The 23,872-nt window shown below is 38.1% G+C and overlaps 1 protein-coding gene across 2 annotated transcripts in view; it reads left to right on the top strand.

Annotated features, from left to right (window-relative positions):
• The window catches only part of LOC112046081 (ribosomal protein S6 kinase alpha-5), a 128,884-nt gene that overhangs the window by 48,151 nt on the left and 56,861 nt on the right, over positions 1-23,872 (top strand). For both annotated transcript variants that reach the window (XM_052886708.1, XM_052886709.1), the window contains exons 3-6: positions 2,271-2,404; positions 4,076-4,160; positions 19,062-19,177; positions 20,126-20,314. In XM_052886708.1, the coding sequence (XP_052742668.1) occupies positions 2,271-2,404; positions 4,076-4,160; positions 19,062-19,177; positions 20,126-20,314 (524 nt within the window). The remainder of the gene's footprint in view (positions 1-2,270; positions 2,405-4,075; positions 4,161-19,061; positions 19,178-20,125; positions 20,315-23,872) is intronic.

Below are 23,872 nucleotides of genomic sequence, written 5' to 3'. Positions count from 1 at the left end.
AGAAGAATTTAACGCACCGACGAGTCTAGAATGGATAGGTATTCTAGTTGTTGGCGGTTAGATTTTTTTTTTTTTATTCAACCAGTTTGCGCTTGACTGCAATCTCACCCAATGTTAAGTGACGGTGCAATCTTATTTGTAACGATATAATTAATTACAAATGGTTAAACTGAAAGCTGTTTGCTTATTATACCTAAAGTAGGCCTGCAATGTGAACCACGAAATATCTCGCGAAGAAAGAAAGAGAGACAAAATGTCGACCAGTACCTATCACACATAATCAAAAATATCGCTACATAATCAAAAATATCGCTATCTCTCGTTTCCTTCCAAGCAACTGGGCTGGTAGCCAAGTTACACATACTTTCTCTTTCTACAAACGCTAATGCTCTGTAAACTAACAATGTATGGAGGTAAAGTTCATTATCAATAGGTCACGTGATCAACCTATAAATCCCATCGGATATATCAATCCCATAAGTCAGCCATTGACGGTCAATTATTCTCACGTTTCTGCAACGCAAACGGCAGCGAAGACGTTTCATAAGTCGAGCAGTCATGCATGTAGTGATCAATACACGATCAGTTATAGTCGTGGGTGTTGCAGAAACGTGAGAATAATTGATCGTCAATTGCGTGCAATACACAAACTTTTCGAAGTGTTAGTGTTCGTAGAAAAATAATTGTCGTATAACTTGGCTATGTCGCGAAGTTCGATACGTCTATAGTATAGTCTATAGTAATCTTTATTTAAATAAATTTAATCTAAACTCTATACTGACTAACATTATAAAGAGGTAGACTTGTGCGGTATTGTAGGGGGATCTCCTAAAACGATTTTGTAAATTCTTTTACCACCAGTGAGCTATGTTATTTGTGAGTGTCATAGGCTGTATTTTATCGGGAACGGGAACTACGCGAGTAAAACACGCGAGTACTTTGTAAAAAGTTATACATACTCGTCGGAATGTCTAAATCTACACTTAAATCCTTCCCCTCCCTCCCGCACTATTTACATGATGGTAATGATATTGTTTCGATACGAGCACGGTCGAGCGAGCCTCGGGCGGATGTCACCGGATATATCGACTTACCGCCGTCTGGCATCTGCTCTGACGCCTCGCAAGCCAGTTTTTCTGGCTATTTCTTGATGCAATTGTGTAGCCGGCAATAATATGTTGTCTATTATGAATGTTATTTAAACGGGTACATACCACGATAAAAAGACGAGATTTTTAATGTCGATATTTCGACCCAGTTGCATGGATCGTGGTCACGACGGAACTGAAGTTGCGAGATGAGAAGTGAAGTCAGCTGTTAGGGGCAGAATCGATCTACCCTCTTCCTCGTTCTTTTTCTTTTTTCAACGACCTCGCGTTTTTGGCTCTTTAGGCAAACCACACTCACGACATCGCTTTTGTTATTATGCGTATCGCGGCGCCCTCTTGGTTTGCACAATTCTACTTTGTTGTCTATTAATCAATCAAAAATGAAAAAAATTTCTTTCTTTCAAAAATTTTTGGCGGCCTCCGTCGCGCCGTGGTATGCGCAGTGGATTTACAAGACTGAGGTCCTGGGTTTGATTACCGGCTGGGCTGATTGACATTCTTAATTGGTCCAGGTCTGGCTGGTGGGAGGCTTTGCCCGTGGCTAGTTACCACCCTACCGACAAAGAATGTACCGCCAAGCGATTTAGCGTTCCGGTACGATGTCGTGTAGAAACCGAAAGGGGTGTGGATTTCCTTCTAACGTAGATCTTAGATTGGAAAGGGACAAAGACAAACAATTATTAAAATACATTGCGGAGCGCCTCTAGACAAACATAAACAAATATTAAAAAGAGACAGGAACGTAATTATATATTAGTGATAATAGCTGATGATGATGGTGATGGCTCAGGCCAATTGTTGTATAGGACCTGCCTCGCTAGACGTAACTTTTCTGTCAAAGTATATGATCAACGATCTAATGCGATTATAAAAACTGTATCTATAGAATCGATGTTAAATAGTTGTAATCGTGTTCGTCGGTTAAAGAGCTCTGTAAAAATACCCTTTTGTGTAATTTAATTGTGTAAAAAACGGACAAAAACTACTAGTTTAGTATAAGATATATATCAAATCTAAGCTCATTTTCCTCAGAAAATGACAGACAATTTTGCTCGTAACTATGAGTGCGATGCAGGTCCTTCTATAATTGGTCTGAGGGTGATGGTGATGATGACAAATATAGTAGGATGTATCAGTAATGATGTGTTTGGTTTGTTCCAGCTTACGGCAAAGTGTTCCTAGTGCGGAAGCGCTGCGGCGTGGACGAGGGCAAGCTGTACGCCATGAAGGTGCTGAAGAAGGCCTCCATCGTGCAGAAGCTGAAGACTGCGGAGCACACGAGGACGGAGAGACAAGTAAATATATCATTTATCTATACTAACATTATAGAGGGGGGGGGGGGGGGGGAATTCTGGATGTCTACCAAAGCGATTTTAAAAATTCTTTTACCACTAGCTATTCACTTTATTTGTGAGTATCCTAGGCTATATTTTATTTTATAGCCATATATATGACAACTCACACACAACGTGGCTTTCAATTGGACAAAGCTTTTTAGCTAGCAACCCACAGTATCACTAGGAAATAGATTAAATAAACTTAATTGAAAAACATGATGGCCTAGTGGATATGAGCCGTCATAGCCCAGTGGATATTACCTCTGCCTCCGATTCTGAGGATGTGGGTTCGAATCCGGTCCGGGGCATGCACCTCCAACTTTTCAGTTGTGTGCATTTTCACTAATTAAATATCACGTGTCTCAATCGGTGAAGGAAAACATCGTGAGGAAACCTGCATACCAGAGAATTTCCTTAATTCTCTGCGTGTGTGAAATCTGCCAATCCGCATTGGGCCAGCGTGGTGGACTATAGGCCTAACCCCTCTCATTCAAAGAGGAGACTCGTGCTAAGCAGTTAGCCGAATATGGGTTGATACTGAATTAAAAAAAAAAAACAATTAATACAATTTTACTAGGCAACCTATATGCAATGTGTCACTGAATATTTTCTATCATATATTTCTTATCCCAAATAATTAACAGATGAGGGTATATATTTCGTATGCCGGCTCTTGTACTAACACTTCTGTGTAAACATGTCTAGCAACTGACTCGAGCCGACCATAATAACTCTATAGTTCACTACGATAATTGGATTAGGCATAGTTCCTTCATTAGTAATCCCTTGTTCACGTTTGTAAGTAATATTATCTACATAAGGGTGTCTGTGTGTCATATTATAACATGTACATAATGTAGGTGTTTGCTATGGTATTTATATTATTGTAATTACTGAGGGATATGTGGAGTTAATAACCCACGACGCGGTTTTAATTCCGATTGGCGGGATTTGGGTGGCAATATTAAGATCTCTATCTTTATTAAATTCTTTTAACAAACTACGTTGTAATATAAAATACTCTAAACTTTCATCCAAATACAGATGGGATGGATGAAAATAGATGCCTTTTTAGTATTTTTAAATGTAAGCCTATAGAAAAGTCTTATTACAATGTAAAATAGGTATGGTTATGCTAATAAAATGCACTATACGACTCGGTATTTAATTTTAGACAATATTGTGAAATATTTAACAAAAAAAAAGAAAATATCCCTCGCTATAGCTTGGCAACTTCGTTCGTAATACTCCGGATGTTCCGCTCGGACCGGGGGGCCTTTAGCGATGAATGAAAAACCAACGACTGATGCATGTCACTTTCCCGCACGCACGATTTCACACCCGCGTAGTCTTTCCCCTTGTCGCCCGCATATATATTGATAACACTCCCATGTGTTATCAATGAACTTGCCAGACTATAAGTTTGCGATGGGCTCTTCTCGGACTAAGGCGCATTTGGAACCCTCGTAACTTTAATTTTAAGTTTTCGACTGTACTTGTAAGTTGTTTTAAGTAGCTTAATAAATACTTGTAAACTAAGCCTACTTGAATAAATGAATTTTGAATATCAATCAGACTATATTACACGTACCTACTGTATGTAGTCAAACATCTCATATTGATCAACAGGTACTCGAAGCGGTGAGGGCGTGCCCTTTCCTGGTGACGCTGCACTACGCCTTCCAGACTGACGCCAAACTGCATCTCATACTTGGTGAGTGGACTGTATTGATTGACAGTGAATATACAACGATATATATAGTCTAAGATCCGTATTAGAAACGACCTTCACCCATCTGTTTATAGGATGAAAAATCATTTAATATTACGTACGTTTAAAAAAGATATTGCGAGTAGTTTGCTTCAATAATTACAGCCCAAACATATATGTTTTCTGTGCCCAAACTATCTATATTAATATTATAAAGCTGAAAAGTTTGAACGCGCTAATCTCAGGAACTACTGGTCTGATTTGAGAAATTTGAAATTAGTTGAAAGTTAACATCGAGTTTCACGCGGACGAAGTCGCGGGCGTCCGCTAGTCACTTTTTTTTTATTGTTTACAAGTTAGCCCTTGACTACAATCTCACCTGATGGTAAGTGATGATGTAGTCTTAGATGGAAGCGGGCTAACTTGTAAGGAGGAGGATGAAAATCCACACCCCTTTCGGTTTTTACACGGCATCGTACCGGAACGCTAAATCGCTTGGTGGTACGTCTTTGCCGGTAGGGCCGCTAGTCACTAATATAAATAACTAGCTGACGCCGCGCAGTTTCAACCGCGTGTTTCCCCGTTCCCGTAGGAATACGGGGATAGTATACAGCCTATAGCCTTTCTTGATAAATGGGCTATCTAACACTGAAAGAATTTTTCAAATCGGACCAATGGTTCCTAAGATTAGCGCTTTCAAGCAAACAAACAAACAAACTCTTCAGCTTTATAATATTAGTATAGATGTTATAGTTTGGCCAGAAATTTTTTAGGCAGCCAACTCTCAGTATATTACTTAACGTACTACATTTAATTTAGAACACTTCTTATCCATTAAACAGATGGGTGAAGGTCGTTTCTAATTCGGATCTTGTACTATAATAAATTATTAAAAAACCCGGCTAAAACTGACGCGACACAACGTCGGAGTAAGCCTGACTAGTTTTGTTTTGGTTCTTGCAACGACGCCGTCTTGACCAGCTCATGACTAAGGGCACCGCAAAGGTTTAAAACTAGTCGGTCATACGCCGACGTTGTATCACGTGTGTTTTAGGCGCGTTTTATAAAAATTTAATATGAATATCACTCACGATAGTTTAAATTCTAAGTTACACCTTTTGATAATTTGACCAAATCTAGGACATTTTCAATAAAAGCCAATAGGCCTCAGATGCGACATATCTTTTCCTTGAGACGAGAGATAAAGAAATTTCGACCAACAGCTCTCTCTTTCGTTGCGTTAGGATGAGAGAGAGAACGAAAATTTCAACATCGTCACTATTTGTCGTCACTATGTATTTTTGCCATAAAACGTATGAATCCAAATGTCACTCACGCCACAATAAAAGTAGTTAGAAATAAATCAATTATTCATTGTTCTTAATGAACTTCCGCAAGGCAACGCCTGCTCCTATTCAAAAAAAAATTCAATAAACAATCACAAACTAATGTATTTATTCATGTGCATATTAAACAGAACCAGGTGTTGGTTGACTTTATGATGTAAGATGAATAAAGAATTAATATTGCTATTTTCCGCGAAACATTTTTTAATGAAATATAATTATTCATCTCGTGCCGTGTATATTCAAGCTGCGATAACCCAGTGGATATGACCTCCGCTTCCGATTCCGGAGGGTGTGGGTTCGAATCCGGTCCGGGGCATGCACCTCCATCTTTTCAGTTGTGTGCATTTTAAGAAATTAAATATCACGTGTCTCAAATCATCGTGAGGAAACCTGCATACCAGAGAATTTTCTTAATTCTTTGCGTGTGTGAAGCCTGCCAATCCGCATTGGGCCAGCGTGGTGGATTATTGGCCTAACCCCTCTCATTCTGAGAGGAGACTCGAGCTCAGTAGTGAGCCGAATATGGGTTGATAATGACGATAATTCATCCATCCATCATATCCACCCGAAAGGGGTGTGGATTTTCATCCTACCCCTAACAAGCCCGCTTCTATCTTACTACATTGCGTCATCACTTACCATTAGGTGAGATTGTAGTCAAGAGCTAACTTGTAAAGAATAACGAAATAAAGTGTAAATAAGCATTTGAGAAAACGCACACATTTTGAATACACAGACCGACATTTCAATTTTATTTAAATACTAGCGGACGCCCGCGACTTCGTCCGCGTGAAAGTCGTTGTAAACTTTCAACTACCCCTACCCTAACCTACCTCTACCCTACCCTACTCATTAAGGCTGCACTTCTTTATTTATTCCTCCCACCGCGAGTCGCGTCGAGCGCGGCAACCGTTACACAAAAATAATCCTCACAGCATGATTTAGTATTCACGCGCGATGGCTTAGCGTATTTCATGTATAACTTTGGTGTTACTTTACCGATTTTTATGATTCTTTTTTTATTCAATAGGTAATAATATTAACTTTCTTATTAGGGATGACCGCTGAGTGTTATAAACATAAGAGTAGACAAATATAATTAGAAAGCTCCGAACTGCTAAGCTATCGGGAGTTACACGTGTTATTGTGAGTCAACCATAAAAGATAGACATATATATGCTGTTGTGTTTTTATAGATAATTTTAAGAAGAACATTTCCGTAATACATGATTTCTATGTAGCTTTAACCATTAAGGCTGTACACGCGACGGAATCTTAAAAAATTGAGTTACTTCTCCCGTTTTCTCAACATTTCTCTTTACTGCTATGCTCCTATTGATGGTAGCGTAATGAAAAGTATACTATAACCTGCCCAGGAGTATGTTGAATAATTGTACCAAGTTTCGTTAAAATCCGTCCAGTAGTTTTTGTTTCTATAAAGAACATACAGACAGACAGACAGACAGACAGACAAAAATTTTACTGATTGCATTTTTGACATCAGTATCGATCACTAATCACCCCCTGTTAGTTATTTTGGAAATATATTTCATGTACAGAATTGACCTCTCTACAGATTTATTATAAGTATAGATGTATTGAGTATTGATATCGGAGCAGAATAAACAAGCGATAGACACTCGCTCATCAATATTAGCTCTATAACTTGAGCCCACGGATTACCTGCTTGAGCACTACAGTAGAACACACTTCAATACAAACATACACACTCCGTTAAACTCATAAACCTTCGTTTTGTTTTGGTGGTTAAAGCAACTCGTAAAAACAACTAAATCGAATGAGGAAACATGATTTGATAACCGCGATTTTCCCTACTGAGATATAATATCATATAACTAGTATGTATAGTACTTAGGTTCGATTCCAGCGCAAAGGTCAAGGAGAGAACACTTATGTAATTGGCAGAATAATGGTACATATGAGCACTTTGTACTGTACGAGTAGATTCCCGTTTCTTAGTATGTATCTACTGTTATTAATCTTGTTAATAGAAATTGTTAGTTACAAAAATCCTTTAATAATCCAAATTACAAAGTAGCTTATTGGATAACAGTTTCTTTATATGTTAAGCTAGCTCTATGCCTGCAGTTTCACTCGGATAGATCTCGTTTTGGGAATAACTATCGGAATAATCGACTATGTAAGTGACGTGACTTGACGTAAGTGTTGTTACAGATTAAAACTATTATCTGTGTCAAGTTTCATCAAGATTTGTTTAGCTGTTCTGGAATTTTAAATGGTGTAAATAACTGTGACCAACCCTTTCCCCTTTGTTTTATCTATATTCATGCTTGTCATACAAAATCTAAAATGGAATTAGATGAAAGGTACAGAGATAGATTATAACATTATACACTAGGACATCCCGGAAAACTATAAACCCTTATATTACACTAATATTATAAAGACGAAAGTTTGTGTGTGTGTATGTTTGTTCCTCTTTTACGCTGCGGCTACTGAAGCGTTTTGGCTGAAATTTGGAATGAAAATAGATTTTACTCTGGATTAACACATGGACTTTTCATCGCAGAAAATCCATGGTGCCCTTGGGATTGGTAAAAAACTAAATTCCACGCGGACGAGGTCGCGGGCGTCCGCTAGTATGTAAATGATGCTTCTACACGATCTCACCAGATGGTACAGTGCCCGCCACGAGATATTGTGATTGTGAAGTTAGCAACAAATGACTGCGCAATGAATCAAAAACAGTACAAACGACGCGGGCGGGAAGTGTTCGCGTCTGTACGAATGCGCAAACTCATTCCGCAGCTAACTTCACAAACATGAAGATCCGTGGCGAGCACTGTAAGTAAGTGTTGATATGGTCTAAGATGAGACACATTCAAAATATACCATTACTTACTATGAATAAGAGTTTGTTAACAATAAGATTCGCGAAATTGTACTTTCTATCTAAATCGCTTCATTGTTAATAATATAAATGTATCCATTCATTCGTTCGTATCGACGTGTCAACTTTCACCGAGAGATATTGCAAAAATTATGATATAGGCCTACATAATATCTTGGGTTATGTAAAATCATACACCTATCAGATGACCATTCATGCGTGAACATAATACAGATACTTACGTGGATATATGCAATTTGAAAATTGTCATTCGCAAATCAAATGGTAATGTTTTATTATTGCTTTCTATGACACAACCATGGTGCAGTGGCGTAAGTGTGTGCTCTTGCAATGGATGTATGTAATACTGGAATAAAATATAGCCTATAACACTCACAAACGACGTGGCTTTCTATTGGTAAAATGATTTTCAAAATCGGGTCATTAGTTCCAGATTACCCTATACAACAACACAAACTTTTCTTTAAAAAAACCTATTTATAATTATAGTTTGGCCTAGGATGAAAATCCACAGTCATTTCAATGTCAATATAATAATAGGGGTAGGTAGTGTATAGTGATGTCCCCTAACCCAAAGACTTTAATAGAAAGAGGCCCGAAGAATCTTTCCCCGTGATAACATAACCGAGTTTTTACAACCTGACCGTCACTCTACCGCGGTCACAGGGGTGTCAGGACTGATCGCACTCAGCCTAGAAAACCCAGTAAGCCCCATAGAGAGACAGCACTGGGACACTCATAGACGTTTTAGAAGACGATTTTTGATCCTATGTTCACAGACAGTTGTCAGAGTCCACTGGTAGAAATCACTGATTGGTAGAATCTTTATAAATAGGCAAACTTGACGTTTAAATAGTGCTTGTAAACTAAGGCTATTTGAAATAAATGTATAGTAACACTGCTGCGGTCTCATTGTGGAAACCAACAACCTCAACCTTTTGAAGGCCTCCGTGGCGCAGTGGTATGCGCGGTGGATTTACTTGAAGGAGGTCCTGGGTTCGATTCCCGGCTGTGCCGATTGAGGTTAATTGATCTAGGTCTGGCTGGTGGGAGGCTTCGGCCGTGGCTGGTTACCCTACCGACAAAGACGTACCGCCAAGCGATTTAGCGTTCCGGTACAATGTCATGTAGAAACCGGAAGGGGTTTGGATTTTTATCCTCCTCCTAACAAGTAAGCCCGCTTCCATCTTAGGTTGCATCATCACTTACCATCAGGTGAGATTGTAGTCAAGGGCTAACTTGTAGAGAATATATTAAAAAAAAACAGATCTTAAACGTTTTCCATTACTTTGATATGATAATTGACATAAAAATCTTCCGTAAATCAATTATTTCACCAGGGTATCATGATTTTCGAGGAACATTCACAAAAGTCCATCAGCTAAAACAAATTCTCGATTAGATCCAGCATATCTGAGTGTGCCAAGGCCGCGGTGAAGTAGGTCCAGTGTTGCCAACTTACGAACACGTTGGCTAATCGAAAACGCTGCCTTTTCCAAAGAGCGAGCGCGCTTGCACCGTATCGACTTTACGTTTGTTTAAACAATTGAAGTTTTTGAAGTTATAACTTCTTATGGGAGGGTCAACCGCTTGGTAACGCGTTCTTCTTTTTTTTTGTCTATGGCACTTTGGTGTAAAACTGTATTTATTATACGACGTGTGCTTAGTTTTAAATAAGTTTTTAAAATGGTGGAAAAAATAAATAAACCTTGGCTGAGTTTGTTGTGGGCTCTCCTCGGACCAAGGCGCGTTTGGAACCCTCGTAACTTTAATTTCAAGTTTTCGACTATTATTACCACCATTAGATTAAAATAAATCATGACATAATCACGACCTTTCAAAAGTGCTTGTAAAGTAAGCCTAATTGACATAAATGATTTTTTTTTTTTTTAATTTTGTACTGAAGGTGAGGTACATTACAGCTGACGTTCGCACGTCTGACACTTGCACTTTACAGAGCAAACTTTGGACTGATTTTACGACCGCAGACTATTTTAAAGTTTCTATGATGCTGCTGTCTAAATATTCTTGACATCTCTCAGACAATATAAGAATTCTTAATTAAATTTAATAATTAATTAAAGCAATTAAGTTTAAATTATCACTTTTGTTGAGTGTCCCGAGACGCACATATTTATACCACCCACGCAGTGGCGTACACTTCTAAGATGCAAAAATCCACTGCCTACCCTCAGGACTCATTAAGAAACTTGTAATGAAGGAGGATTTTGTACAACTGTACGTGTAATACATACCCTAGTTAAAAACCTTGTGCACGTCACTGCACCCACGCCACCACGAGCATCAAATTCTTAACTCAAGTTAGAGAATTTAACGGGAAAAATTTTTAGAAAAAAGAAAACCTAGGATTTGAACCCTGGGCCTCATGATCCGAAACCACATAGTCAATAGTAAATTTTAGTTCAATTAGACTTATGTTTAAAAGCACTTTCGAAACGTTAGGTAATAAGATTATAAGATAATGGTGATAATAATTAGTCGAAAACTTAAACTTAGTGTTGTGTGTGTGCAGTTAAAGTTAAGCAGCCACGAGTAGTTGACAGTAAAACAGAGGGCCTAGTGGCAGTTTGGTGAAGATGAAAATATTGAAAACTCCCATACTAGGCACACTGGACTCGGTTTTGACTGTCGGCGTTACGCCGCGTATCAAAATATCAAATCATGTCTCACTTATCCTTGACTTGTACTAGAGTTAGTGTGGTCATATACTGGTGTAAGTTGTAGGCCTTTTGATTGTGAAGCGATTCTCGTGAGAAATGTGCTGCTGTTATGAATTGTGTTGCTGAGCTAAGGTCGGCTATTATTTCGTTTGCGCGCTGTATTGAAATTAATTTGTATGAGAAATCGTAATGCGGGATAACGTTTAAACCATCGGTTCTCAACCTTGTTTTGCTCACCGTTCCAAAAACTTTGAATCTGATTACAATTTTTTTTTACTCAAAAATATATACATTTTTATATCTTCAAATTTTATGTAGCATGTAGATCTACTTGTAACTAATGTACCTTACAGTTCTTTTTAAGTAAATTTCATGACATTTTCTCATAATAATAAAATTAACTGTATTTCAATGCCCTTAACTTCTCTGACCTTAACTGAAACATATAGATTTCGTGCCCCCCAGATTAACTAAGAGACGCTCCGGAGTTTGACCCGCGCAAAGTGTTTTTCAGATAGCATGGGTACGATGATAGTTGCCTTATGACGTTCATAATACGTACTATTATCGTGAATCGCGGCAAACTTTCAAGAGTGAAACGAACGCTATCTGAAAAACACTATAGTTTCCTATCCCGTGGGAATATGTTACTCCGTAAAATCAATCGAGCGGTTTTGGAGTAAATCGTAACAAATTAATCGACTAAAATATCAAATCTTACCTCAGAAATAACTTAATATCCTTTACTAATAAAAATTAATATTCAGCTTTGGCTTAATTACGGTTTTATTATGCAAACTATCTTATTGCACATAAAACAATACAAAGCAACGAATAAAAAGGGTCCAAGCTTCTGAGAATGACGAGTAAACAAGCTAGTTAATTCCTAGCATCAAAATCGTGCCTTGACTCGATCTTAGCCTCGATACAGCCATTTCGATTCTGTTTTCCGCGAAACAATAATTTCCCAAGCGCGCGCCGAGCGAAGCCTTGACCCGGCGGACGCGGGCGGCTTTTTCTTTCACGTTACCAACAGTATTGTTTGTCGGCACTTTGGTAACTTGTTACGGTTATGTGCAAAGCCCTCAGCCAAAATAGTATTTACGAATTAAATGACTTTTTTAAATTAAAATCAATTTGACTAATTTATTATATTTTTACAATTTGACATACACATAAATTAAATATTTCATTATTTTCATTACTTAAGAATTTCAGTATTGGTATAGTTATGGTAAATTTTATTTTATTTTAAAACAAATTAACATGCAGCATGTAAAAATAATTGGAACATTTAAATTAAATTACTTATTGTTTAAATATTTGCACGCCTAATTCGTGGCAAAACATGTTTGGACCATTGTATTTATTGTATCTGTTGTTACCCATGTCTTAGCAAATAAATTATTATTATTATTATTATTATTATTAAAGGACAACGGGCACCGAAGTATGAAAACTATACCCAAACCGATACGAGTATTATTGTCAGCCCCCGTGGCGCAGTGCGCGTTGGATTTACAAGATCCCTGGCTGTGCCAATTGGAGGTTTTCTTAATTGGTCCAGTGACTGGTGGGAGGCTTCGGCCGTGGCTAGTTACCACCCTACCGGCGAAGACGTACTGCCAAGCGATTCAGCGTTCAAGTATGATGTCGTGTAGAAACCGAAAGGGGTGTGGATTTTCATCCTACTCCTAACATGTTACCCCGCTTCCATCTTAGATTGCATCATCGCTTACCATCAGGTGAGATTGTAGTCAAGGGCTAACTTGTAAAGAATAAAAAAAAATAATAATTATGGAGTGGAGTAGGTAAAATAAGGACTTAGTTACGATAATAAGGGTCGCTCGGCTCGCTTGCTCGATTTTGTATTGCCGTTACCGCTGCAGGCACGTGGATTTATTAGATGGTGAGTAGTTAGCTTATGCCCGCCAATTCGCATTGGAGTAATATGGTGGGTGTGAGGTCCATATCCCTTTGTATAGGAAGGAAGACTAACCCTGTAAGCGCACCTTTAAAATTATAAGAAGCTGGTAATGATATTGTTTATGTGAGTTTTGAGTCTCTCATTGATTATTATTTGTGTCTAATAACCAAGGAGCATTGCTGTGTTTTGATTTTGGTTGCCAATATAATTGCATGCACGTGATGGTTAAAGCTCGCTGCATACTTAACGTTTTTTTATCATACAACATAATGAAAGTTAAAACATACGTCACAGAGATAGGGGATCACCTGTAGGAATTAGCATACGTGAAAGACATATGTCGTCCTAACACAAAGAAACAGAGAGCGCTGTTTTCGATTTCGCCGCTATTGGGTGAAAACTGTCTTTCTTTCGTCACGAGATATTGGTGCGGAGTATACTTGCACCCCCGCTCCGTATGCAGCGACCTTAAGGCCGGGTCTTTACTACGCCGGAAACTGGACACCGGTTAGAGGTGTTCACTTAAATCGTATAGTCGAATACTTGAATCGAATACTCGAATCGAATACTTGGATCTGCTAGGGTCCGACAAAAATGCCGGGCTCGGTATTGTTGCCGGACACGGGATAATGTGAATAAGCTCCATATAAATTGTACAGCTAGAGTATTCTTCTGGCAAATCTCCCGATCCGGCGTAGTGTGAATGCGGCCTTACACCTATATTTCTGAATGACGGGCGTAGACATGTGATATTTGTTTACCCGTGCTCCGGGTTGTCAGGTGCATTGTATTGAGTGTGCCCTACGTGTTTTCCACTTAAGATGAAGTGGACCATCTGCTTAATTGGTTATATCCCCAATTAGTAGTTTAAAAGATTTTAATCAACTATTTAGTCATGTGTAAAATATAATCAAATGTGATAAAATGCCACAGTTGTAGAAGAATGGACTTGTATTTGTCGTTAAACTGAACGCATCCAAAAATCCCAAGGTCAGTTATCTGTCAAAGTGAATTGGGAATTATACATCCCAAAGCCAAACAAATGGTGTGGTACTTAATATTGAAAATTATGCTATTGCATAAGTATATTCTGTTCAGAATTTCGTCTAGCTATGTAATGTAGCAAAGGCTTTACGATTTGATTAATAGTATAACGATTATTAGAAATTTCTGTTGTACGTCACTCGTCGCCTCAGTTTAGTACTTTTTTTCCACAACACCAGTCGCGTTGCAACTCGCTCGCCTATTGTTAGACGTTGCACGTGCATACTCGGTGGGAAGATGCGGCCCAAGTTACAAACGAACGTCGGAAAGAATTTAAATACTTAAATGTATAGAAAAGGAAACGTTTATCCTGATTTAATCTATGTATTTTCTTACTTTCATGACCTTGTTAGAAAGAAAGAAAGTAAAATCGTTTATTTTAGAATTTTGCCACACATTTTAATGCTTTACTATTCTAGTGTCTGAAGCCCTCAACCACTTGGGCATGTTAAGATAAAACCTAAGTGGCAGAACCATCAATTTTTAAATGATAGGGGTGTGGATTTTCATCCTCCTCCTAATAAGTTAACCCGCTTCTATCTTAGATTGCGATATCTCGAAAGATAACTTCTAGATACAGTGTTTTACATATATGTAAATTGTTTAGTGTTTTCGAGTGCTGATGATGACGGAGCTGCAATTTTTACGAGATTGTATAAAATCGCGTTTTCTTGTGCGTTGCACCACGCGCTACTTCAACAGTGGTTGGGTAACGACAGAACAATATCATAATGGCGGATATATTAACCGTGAGTAGCTGCCGCCCGGCCGCTCGATCGAACTTGCAACGCATGGCTACATCACTGCCTATACAGACGTGTGCAAATAGGGTTATGCCTAAGACTTCTTTGTATAGAAGCCTTCATATTGACACTATCAATCTATTTATATATAAACTAGCCGACGCCCGCGACTTCGTCCGCGTGAAACTCGATGTAAACTTTCAACTACCCCTACCCTACTCCTACCTACTCCTACCTACCCCTACCTACCCCTACCTACCCCTACCCTACTTTTTTGGTTGATTTTTTACACCTTGTGTCCGAAAAACCCAAATATCTTACGGAACCCTATTTTTTCCAAAATAAAATGTAGCCTATGTTACTTGTGGATAATGTAGCTTTCGAATGGTGAAAGAATTTTTAAAATCGGTCCAGTAGTTTTTGAGCCTATTCATTACAATCAAACAAACAGACAAACAAAGTTTTCCTCTTTATAATATTAAGTATAGATAAAATTAATCTGTGATTTCAAAATAACCGTGTTTCTCAAATGCTTATACACGTGTGTAGTTATTACCCGACTACGGCGAAGCCAAAAGGAAGGGTGATGATTTTGGCAGTATATGTATGTATGTATGTTTGATCCACCGTAGCGCCTAAACTACTGAACCGATATTAATAAATGAGGTGTCAAAAGATTCGTAATAATTCAATTGAGACATAGGCTAAATTTTATAAAAAAAATATTTAACGGAATTTAAACCTCGTTTCGTTCTTTTTTAGACCCCTTTTTACGTAGTCGGGTTATAGTTTTTGAACTTTATTTTACACGATTAAACAACACAAAAAAACTTTAACTTTTTAAGTTTTACTGTCACTTTTCAGGACTTTAGTACAATAGGTCATTCACATACATCACATTATCAATACGCTATTTTTTATCTCGGAAAAATCCTTGATTCTCGAGGGATTTGTGAAAAACTCAATTTGTCGCGATTAATGTCGATGTTAATTTATTATAATTCCGAAAGTTATGTCTCAATCTGTCTCTCTGTCTGGATGTTTGTTTGTTTGTAGGTCTTCTATTGGTAGGCTCAAACCTCTTACCACCTTCCCAACTCCCTGACTGTGCTACTGCGAATTTCTTGAAATAAAAATTATACTTGCATCAATTATTATCATCATCATTATCAACCCATATTCGGCTCACTGCTGAGCTCGAGTCTCCTCTCAGAATGGAAGGGCCAATAGTCCACCACGCTGGCTCAATGCGTATTGGCAGACTTCACACACGCAGAGAATTAAGAAATTTCTCTGGTATGCAGGTTTCCTCACGATGTTTCCTTCACCGATTGAGAGAAGTGATATTTAATATCTAAAAATACACACAACTGAAAAGTTGGAGGTGCATGCCCCGGACCGGATCCGAACCCACACCCTCCGGAATCGAAGGGAGAGGCCATAACCACTGGGATTATCACGGCTCTTATTAATTGTTATCATAGCATAGTTAAAATATTTTGCAGGACTCGAATACATTATTTCATGGTATTTAGCCTCACATAAAAAATGAATAGTTCGTTGTTGATGTAAATCGGGTGCCTCGGGGTATCTGAGAAAGATTTTAATCGAAACGAATGAATGAATAAGCCACGCTAAAAGCATGGCTTTGGTCTAGATACGTTGACGGAATAATAAGAAATCTCGTTCTGAAATGAAAAGTTATGCGAATTCAGAAAAAAAAAAATGGATTGTCTTTAAGGATACCATGCTTATGAAGAGTTACTATTAATAGTTTCCGATTGAGAATTTCTTGGTATGTATGTATAATCCCAATAATTCATATATTTATTAATATTCTTTCTATAAATAGATAATGGGTCAAAATGCGTCATTAGGTAATGTGCGATTAACGTCATACTATAGATCCCTTTAATGATTTTCCATAATTGCAGCGTCATAGAAATAAATACATTTAATAATTAATTAATGTATGAATTTCATTATACCTACAAGTATGATTTATTATGAACTACACTAACAGAAAACTGCTTTTTCCGACACTTCGAACAGATATATTTCAATCAATTGACACAAAAACTAGGCAAATCTTTCTCATTAGCACTCTATTAGTGAACAACATATGAAAATCCGTTCAAGTAGTCTTCGAGTTTATCGCGAACATTCAGACGCGGTTATTTTGTAGTAGAGGAAACACCTCGAGCAGATCGCACGACTTGTGACCTAGGGTGTAGGTTTAAAGGATCCTTTCAGAATGCATCAACACTCATCTCCTCTTCTCGACATGTTCTCCATTCCCAAACACTAAACAATTTATGATCCATAATTACATCACAAAACATTATTGCACAAAATTACCAAAGCAACTGGCAGCGTGACGGTGTCCACGCTGCCTAACAAGCAACTGAGCTCAAGTCATCAAATACCCTTTATTTATACCAACATTGAAGATACAAACAAATAATGAATGTTAATATCACCCGTAAAAGAGGAAATTGTAACATAATGTACCTCAAAATGCATGTTTTCGACTCGAAGACTACAGCGCATTTTTTCGTATTACGTATTTGCTTTAGGTTTCCATTTCCACAAACACAAAGTGGCAGGTTCAGTACACAGGATCTCGTGACGGGAGCGATAGCAAAAAAAAATTGTCGAGTGTAGCTTAAATTTTATACCGCATTGTATTCGCCAAGCTGTGAGTGCTCTCGACGACTTCCCTCGCCCGATCCCTTTTATATTGATCAAGTGCAGTACCGTTGACAAAAAAAAATGAGTTTGGTTTACTACCTACTGAAATTGATGACTTTAATTAATAAATGCAATCGGTTTCACGTTTACCTGCTAACCGAGAATAATAAGTAGACTTACAATTTTTTTTTTGGAAGATGCAGTATGTATTCGTACTTAGTACCGTGAAGACAGACAGTCAGATATTAAAGAATTTTCTACTATTTTCTTATCACTCCATATCGACCCATCTCAGTTTTCGATAGTTTTCATTTAAATTAAGTACAGAGGGCCTAGCGGCAGTTTGATAATGTGACGGTCACGTTAACGTAAATGCGAATTTCTAGGGAATTGAAACAGGGAATTTAAATTTCATAATTATAAATTCGCGTTTACGTTAACGCGATAGTAACAGTATGAAAACATTGAAAATCCCACTAGGCACACTGATATTGGGCATCTGCTCTCTTGTTATAGTAGGTACTGTTCTTTCAATGAATGATTTTATGATTCATCGTTGAATCATCTTGATCACTTATAAATCGATAAAACCGCATCGTAATCGATCTAAGTATATTAGAAATATATATACGAAACAGGAAGACAGACAAGACTAAAACTTTAACACTCGTCTTTATTACGTCTGTTGTTTAAAAAATACTAGTTTTAATGTATTTTGAACTGTTTTTGCAGACAGTGCAAAATGCACCGGTGTGCGAGTGAACAATTAAAAGCAAATCATTTACATGTCTTAGTTAACATTCGCGTTTAGGGATCCAGCTTTGTAGGGGACACTGAGGACTCTCAAAATCTGATGGATTGCATTTTGGGATATTTGTGAATGACAAAAACATCTTTTGCTTTTTCGAACATGTGTGGGTATAATTCGATCTTTTTACCTTTTTGTTTGTTTATCTTTGGACCTATAGCACTTAAACCGATTTAAATAAACGATAAACAACCTTGGAATTGAATTGCACTATATGACTGTGTAGTTCTAGATAACATTGTAAAATGGTGATAAACAAAAAAAATGAACCCTGGCTGAGTTTGTTGTGGGTTCTTAGGCGCTTACCAAGCGCTTACGCTTTGGAACCCTTGTAACTTTAATTTCAATTTTTCGTCTTAAATTATCACCATTCCTCATGACGGAATTTGACGTTTCAAAAGTGCTTCTAAACTAAGCCTACTTGAAATAAATAAATTTCGACTTTGTCTTTCATACAGTTTTTATGTGCTTACACCCGCGTGGTTTTCCCTTTCCCGTAGGAATACGGGGATAATCCGTAGCCTATAGACTTCCTCGATAAATGGGCTATGTAACACTGAAATAATTTTTCAAATCGGACCAGTAGTTCCTGAGATTAGCGCGTTCAATCAAACAAATAAACTCTTCAACTTTATAATATTAGTATAGATTTGAAAGCTGTTTTCCTAGCAATGGTTCTTAGAATGTTAAGCAGTGGGTAGTACTTACCAGAATAATTTGTCAGTTTTTTTTTTTCGCAAAATAAAGTATTTGAATGTTTGTCATCAGATTACGTGGCTGGCGGCGAGCTGTTCACGCACCTCTACCAGCGGGAGCACTTCCACGAGAACGAGGTCCGGATATACATCGCCGAGATCATACTGGCTCTGGAGCAGTTACATAAGGTGAGCAGTTACATAAGGTACAGTTACTAGTGACCCCCAGGAGCTTTGAACCATGTTGGTGGACCCCTACATAGATGGACTGACGACGTCAAGCGGGCTACCACGTGATGCAGGTGGCTTATTTTATTTTCGCAGGATTTTTTATACAGCTTCCGTGGCGCTGTGATATGCGCGGTGGATTTACAAGACGTAGGTCTTGGTCTGGTTGGTGGGAGGCTTCGGCCGTGGCTAATTACCACCCTAAAAGACGTACCGCCAAGCGATTTAGTGTACCGGTACAATGTCGTGTAGAAACCAAAAGGGGTATGGATTTTACATCCTCCTCTTAACAAGTTAGCTCGCTTCCACCTTAGTTTGTATCGTCACTTACTACCAGGAGAGATTGTAGTCAAAGACTAACTTATAAATTTAAAACGAATAAAAAAAAGAAACTATTCAAAACAAACAAACAACCTCAATAGCTCAACAGTAAAAGCGGTCGCACTCATCACCGAAGGATTGCGGTTCGATCCCCCGTTGGACTATTGTCGTATCCACTCCTACAGCATTTCTTAAAAAAAAAAATCAAACGTTTCATCTTTATGATATTAGTATGATACGATAGTATTATTACATGAAGGGGCTGTAAGGGGGAGACTAGTACCAGTCAGTCTCCCCAACTGCCAACCTCACCTGCTCGTGGTGCACCCTGCAGATGGACCGACGAGGCTCTGGCGTCCGACGAATGGCGGTATATCCATTCCCACAGGCTAGATTATGAAATGCCTTAGTATAGTAATCTAGCTCTGCGCTGACCAATCCGCATGCCCAGCGTGGTCAGTACTGGGCAAATCTTTGTATGGACGTCAAGTCCCTACAAAAGGCCGATGTCCTGCAGTGGACGTCCATCGGCTGATATGATGATTACATGAAGAAAAAGGTTTTTATAACAGTTCGCATTCCCCACAGCTCGGCATAATCTACCGCGACATCAAGCTGGAGAACATCCTGCTGGACGCCGAGGGTCATATAGTGCTGACCGACTTCGGCCTGTCCAAGGAGTTCTGCGGCGGGGAGAGTCGCGCCTACAGCTTCTGCGGCACCATCGAGTACATGGCGCCCGAGGTGGTGAGGAGCGGCAGCCAGGGGCACGATGTTGTGAGTACAATTTTTTTAACACGCTTATATTAGCTTCACTTGTAACTATGTATGTAAGAAAATCTTGGAATCTTAGGTAATTTGAATTTGGAATTGGGTCAAATTACCTTACCTTAGGATGAAATTTTGCACACGCTCTGAGTTCTGATGACAATACATGACTAGCTAAGAAACGTCATTACAAATCCAATATGGCAGCCTCCCCAAAATGGCGAACAGGTTGTTTGAAATCCACCCCCATGATATGGATATCAAATAAAAGGGCTTACTGTCAGGAATACGAACTTCTGTCACGTGACTTAAATCCAATATGGCTTATTTTTGATTAGGCTTAAAAGGTATACCTTACTGTATTAATTTATTATGAAACACGGCCAAAATTCAACGTCGGAGTATGCCCGACTAGTTTCGAACCCATACGCGGCCCTTAGTCGTGAGCTGGTTCTTGCAACGCAGCACGCTCCAAACTGATCACGTGAGTCTTAGCTGTGTTTTATAGTAAGTTAATATTAATAACACTCATGGTAGTTTAAATTCTACAATATATTATAGTATGATCGGAAACATAATACATTCATTACAGGGGGTTTAAAGAAGAGATTTGCAACCAAATTAGTGATTTGTTGCCATGATCTAAACCTAGTAATTTCTGGTGTAGATTTCTGGGATAAAAGTCGCATAAAACAACCCGATTTTCAAGTTCAAACGTACCCACTACTACACTACAAGGGTAACTTGAATATATGCAGCATAATTTTACTGCATTTTGTTTAATACTGTATTTTCTGATATTTATTTATTTATTATGATTTACAAATCATTTATGGAAACCGTATATAAAATATCATTAATCAGAAAACACCGCGATTTTTATAAAACGATCAACGTTGTTAATAATCTATGCCCATTTTGATAAATTATTATTTAAACTAACTTTTCAATAGAAAACAGTAAAAACTTTTTGATCAATGAAAAATGAAAAGTGTTTCATAGCACCGCAAAAAGTTGCACCTTCACCAATTTGTGTAAATTGAAAACTAATTTTAATCATCGCGACGTACACTTTACAACAATAGACAACAGTCAACAACAATGGGTAAACAACAAAACGCCGCTGATCACGAGAACGTCGTAAAAACCCAACGAAGTAAACAACAAAATGAGTTTTCACGCCCAACAGCTGTTTAGATACGCAGTGAATGAAACGCTTGGGGAGAAAGTTTGTGGCATCGCTCGATTGCACGGCAAATGTATTGCGAGTTATAACATATAATGTTAATCATATTGAAAATTAGCACCCAATAACTATGTATTTGACCAGTTATTTAATTTTTGATTAGGGGTTATTTCGTCTTTTTCGCTATGATTGCAATTTGGATGAACAAATTGATTTTTTTCGTAACTTTCTATTTTATTACAAAGGTGAGAAGTGTTGAACATTCTTTCGGTAAATTGATTTTGTTGTGTTTTTCGTGCCAAAAGCATCAAAATTACTTTTGAAAGACTTTTTATAATATGATCATCATTGGCTTTAGATTATTACAATTTTAATGATCTATAACTCTGATATATTTTTAAATAACATTTGCTTAACCTTAATAAATATGACAATTGTTCTCCTCTAATCGGATAGACTGTTAAAAGTGGAACGACAGTAGTCTAAGAAGGTTTTCACGGGGTAGTTTTATTATAAAATAAACTTTTAACTAAACTTTTTTGAGGTCGGTTTAATTTTTTAGCTGGGAATTTTTAAGCTACGTTATCTAAACATGTGAACGAACTTGTATGAAACGATTGATGAGGATGGAAGAAGCCTCCGTGTCCTCAATCGGCCGATTGAGGTTTTCTTAATTGGTCCAGGTCTGGGTAGTGAGGCTTCGGCCGTAGCTAGTTACCACAATACCGACTAAAACGTACCGCCAAGCGATTTAGCGTTCGACAATGTCGTGTAGAAACTATCTCTGGTGTACTCCTAACAAGTAAGCCCGTTTCCATCTTAAATTGCATCATCACTTGCCATCAGGTAAACTTGTAAAGAATTTTTAAAAAACCTGAGAGGTCGTCTAATAACTGTAACTCGTGACCCTCTGGTCACGAGTTGATACATTCATCATCATCATCATCATGTCAGCTGATGGACGTCCACTGCAGGACGTAGGCCTTTTATGGGGACTTCCAAACATCACGATCCTGAGCCACCTGCATCCAGCGAATCCCTGCGACTCGCTTGATGTAGTCACTCCACCTGAATCCGATTCTTAAATCCTGCTTTTCAATACTATTTTTAAATACGTTTATTTGTTGAGCTTAAAGTGTACGATATATCATTATTAAACAAGTGGGGCATTTATAAATACGTTCGCCGTGTTTACTTGAACCAGTTTAGAGCAATTAATGGGATAATGAGTGCAGATGGCCCCTTATCGTCCCAACGTCGTGCCGTGTCAGTTTTGGGTTTAGTTACTTCGCCATGCCGTATACCTGATGGTGTATTTTTTGTTCGTTGTCAAGTTGGCACCTGACGGTTGTCTAATTGGATAGTTATCATTATCAGCCTATTTTACAGCATACTACACGGCCAGGCCTCCTTACAAGAGAGGTGCCAACTTTAGAGCTCGTTCAATAGCCTCAATAGCTTAACGGTAAGCCCAGTCGGACTCATCACCGAGGGGTGGTGATTCGATCCCCGCCCCGGTGGTCTATTGTCGTCCACTCCTAATACAGTCTTTCACGACTAATTAGAGGGGATTGGGAATATTAGTCATATTTAAAAAACAAGGCAAATATTTAAAAAAAAAATTAAATGTTACTACAGCATTCGTTCTTTAAAAGGGAATGTCCATCCCCTGCCCTGGTCTACCCTTATCACCCTTATTGATTAGGGTACCACTTTACATATATCTAAATAAATCTTGATAATTCTACTTTATTAAAAGAAGTTTGCTATGATGTTTCACGACATTTTTAATTCGTAGTTAATTTGTCCACGACGGACAAGATTTATGATTGGTTTGTTTGTTTGTTTGTTTTCTTGTTAGTAACAGACAAAAATAAAAGAGCTCTAATGTTACTTCGCCGGTTTGGTACACCAGCGAACTTCTTGAGCAAGAAGAGTCTCTGGTATGCAGGTTTCCTCACGATGTTTCTCCTTCACCGTTTGAGACACGTGATATTTAATTTCTTAAAATGCACATAACTGAAAAGTTGGAGGTGCATGCTCCGGACCGGATTCGAACCGGCCACATTTGAATCAAAGATAGAGGTGATATCCACGAGGCTATCACGGCTATATAATCAAAGTCAAAGTCAAAATTCATTTATTTCAAATAGGCTTAGTTTACAAGCTCTTTCGAAACGTCAGGTAATAATATTAAACTTAAGATAATGGTGATAATAATTATTCGAAAACTTGAAATTAAAGTTACGAGGGTTCCAAACGCGCCTTGGTCCGATATAAAATATCTTGACTAATATTATATAGCTGAAGAGTTTGTTTGTTTGAACGCGCTAAACTCGGGAACTACTGGTCAGATTTGAAAAATTCTTAGTGAGCCCATT

Source organism: Bicyclus anynana, chromosome 18 (genome assembly GCF_947172395.1).
Source record: "Bicyclus anynana chromosome 18, ilBicAnyn1.1, whole genome shotgun sequence".
NCBI classification, from domain to species: Eukaryota; Metazoa; Arthropoda; class Insecta; order Lepidoptera; family Nymphalidae; genus Bicyclus; species Bicyclus anynana.
Note: the sequence above shows the minus strand (reverse complement) of the source record. Positions and strands in the feature narration are given on the sequence as shown.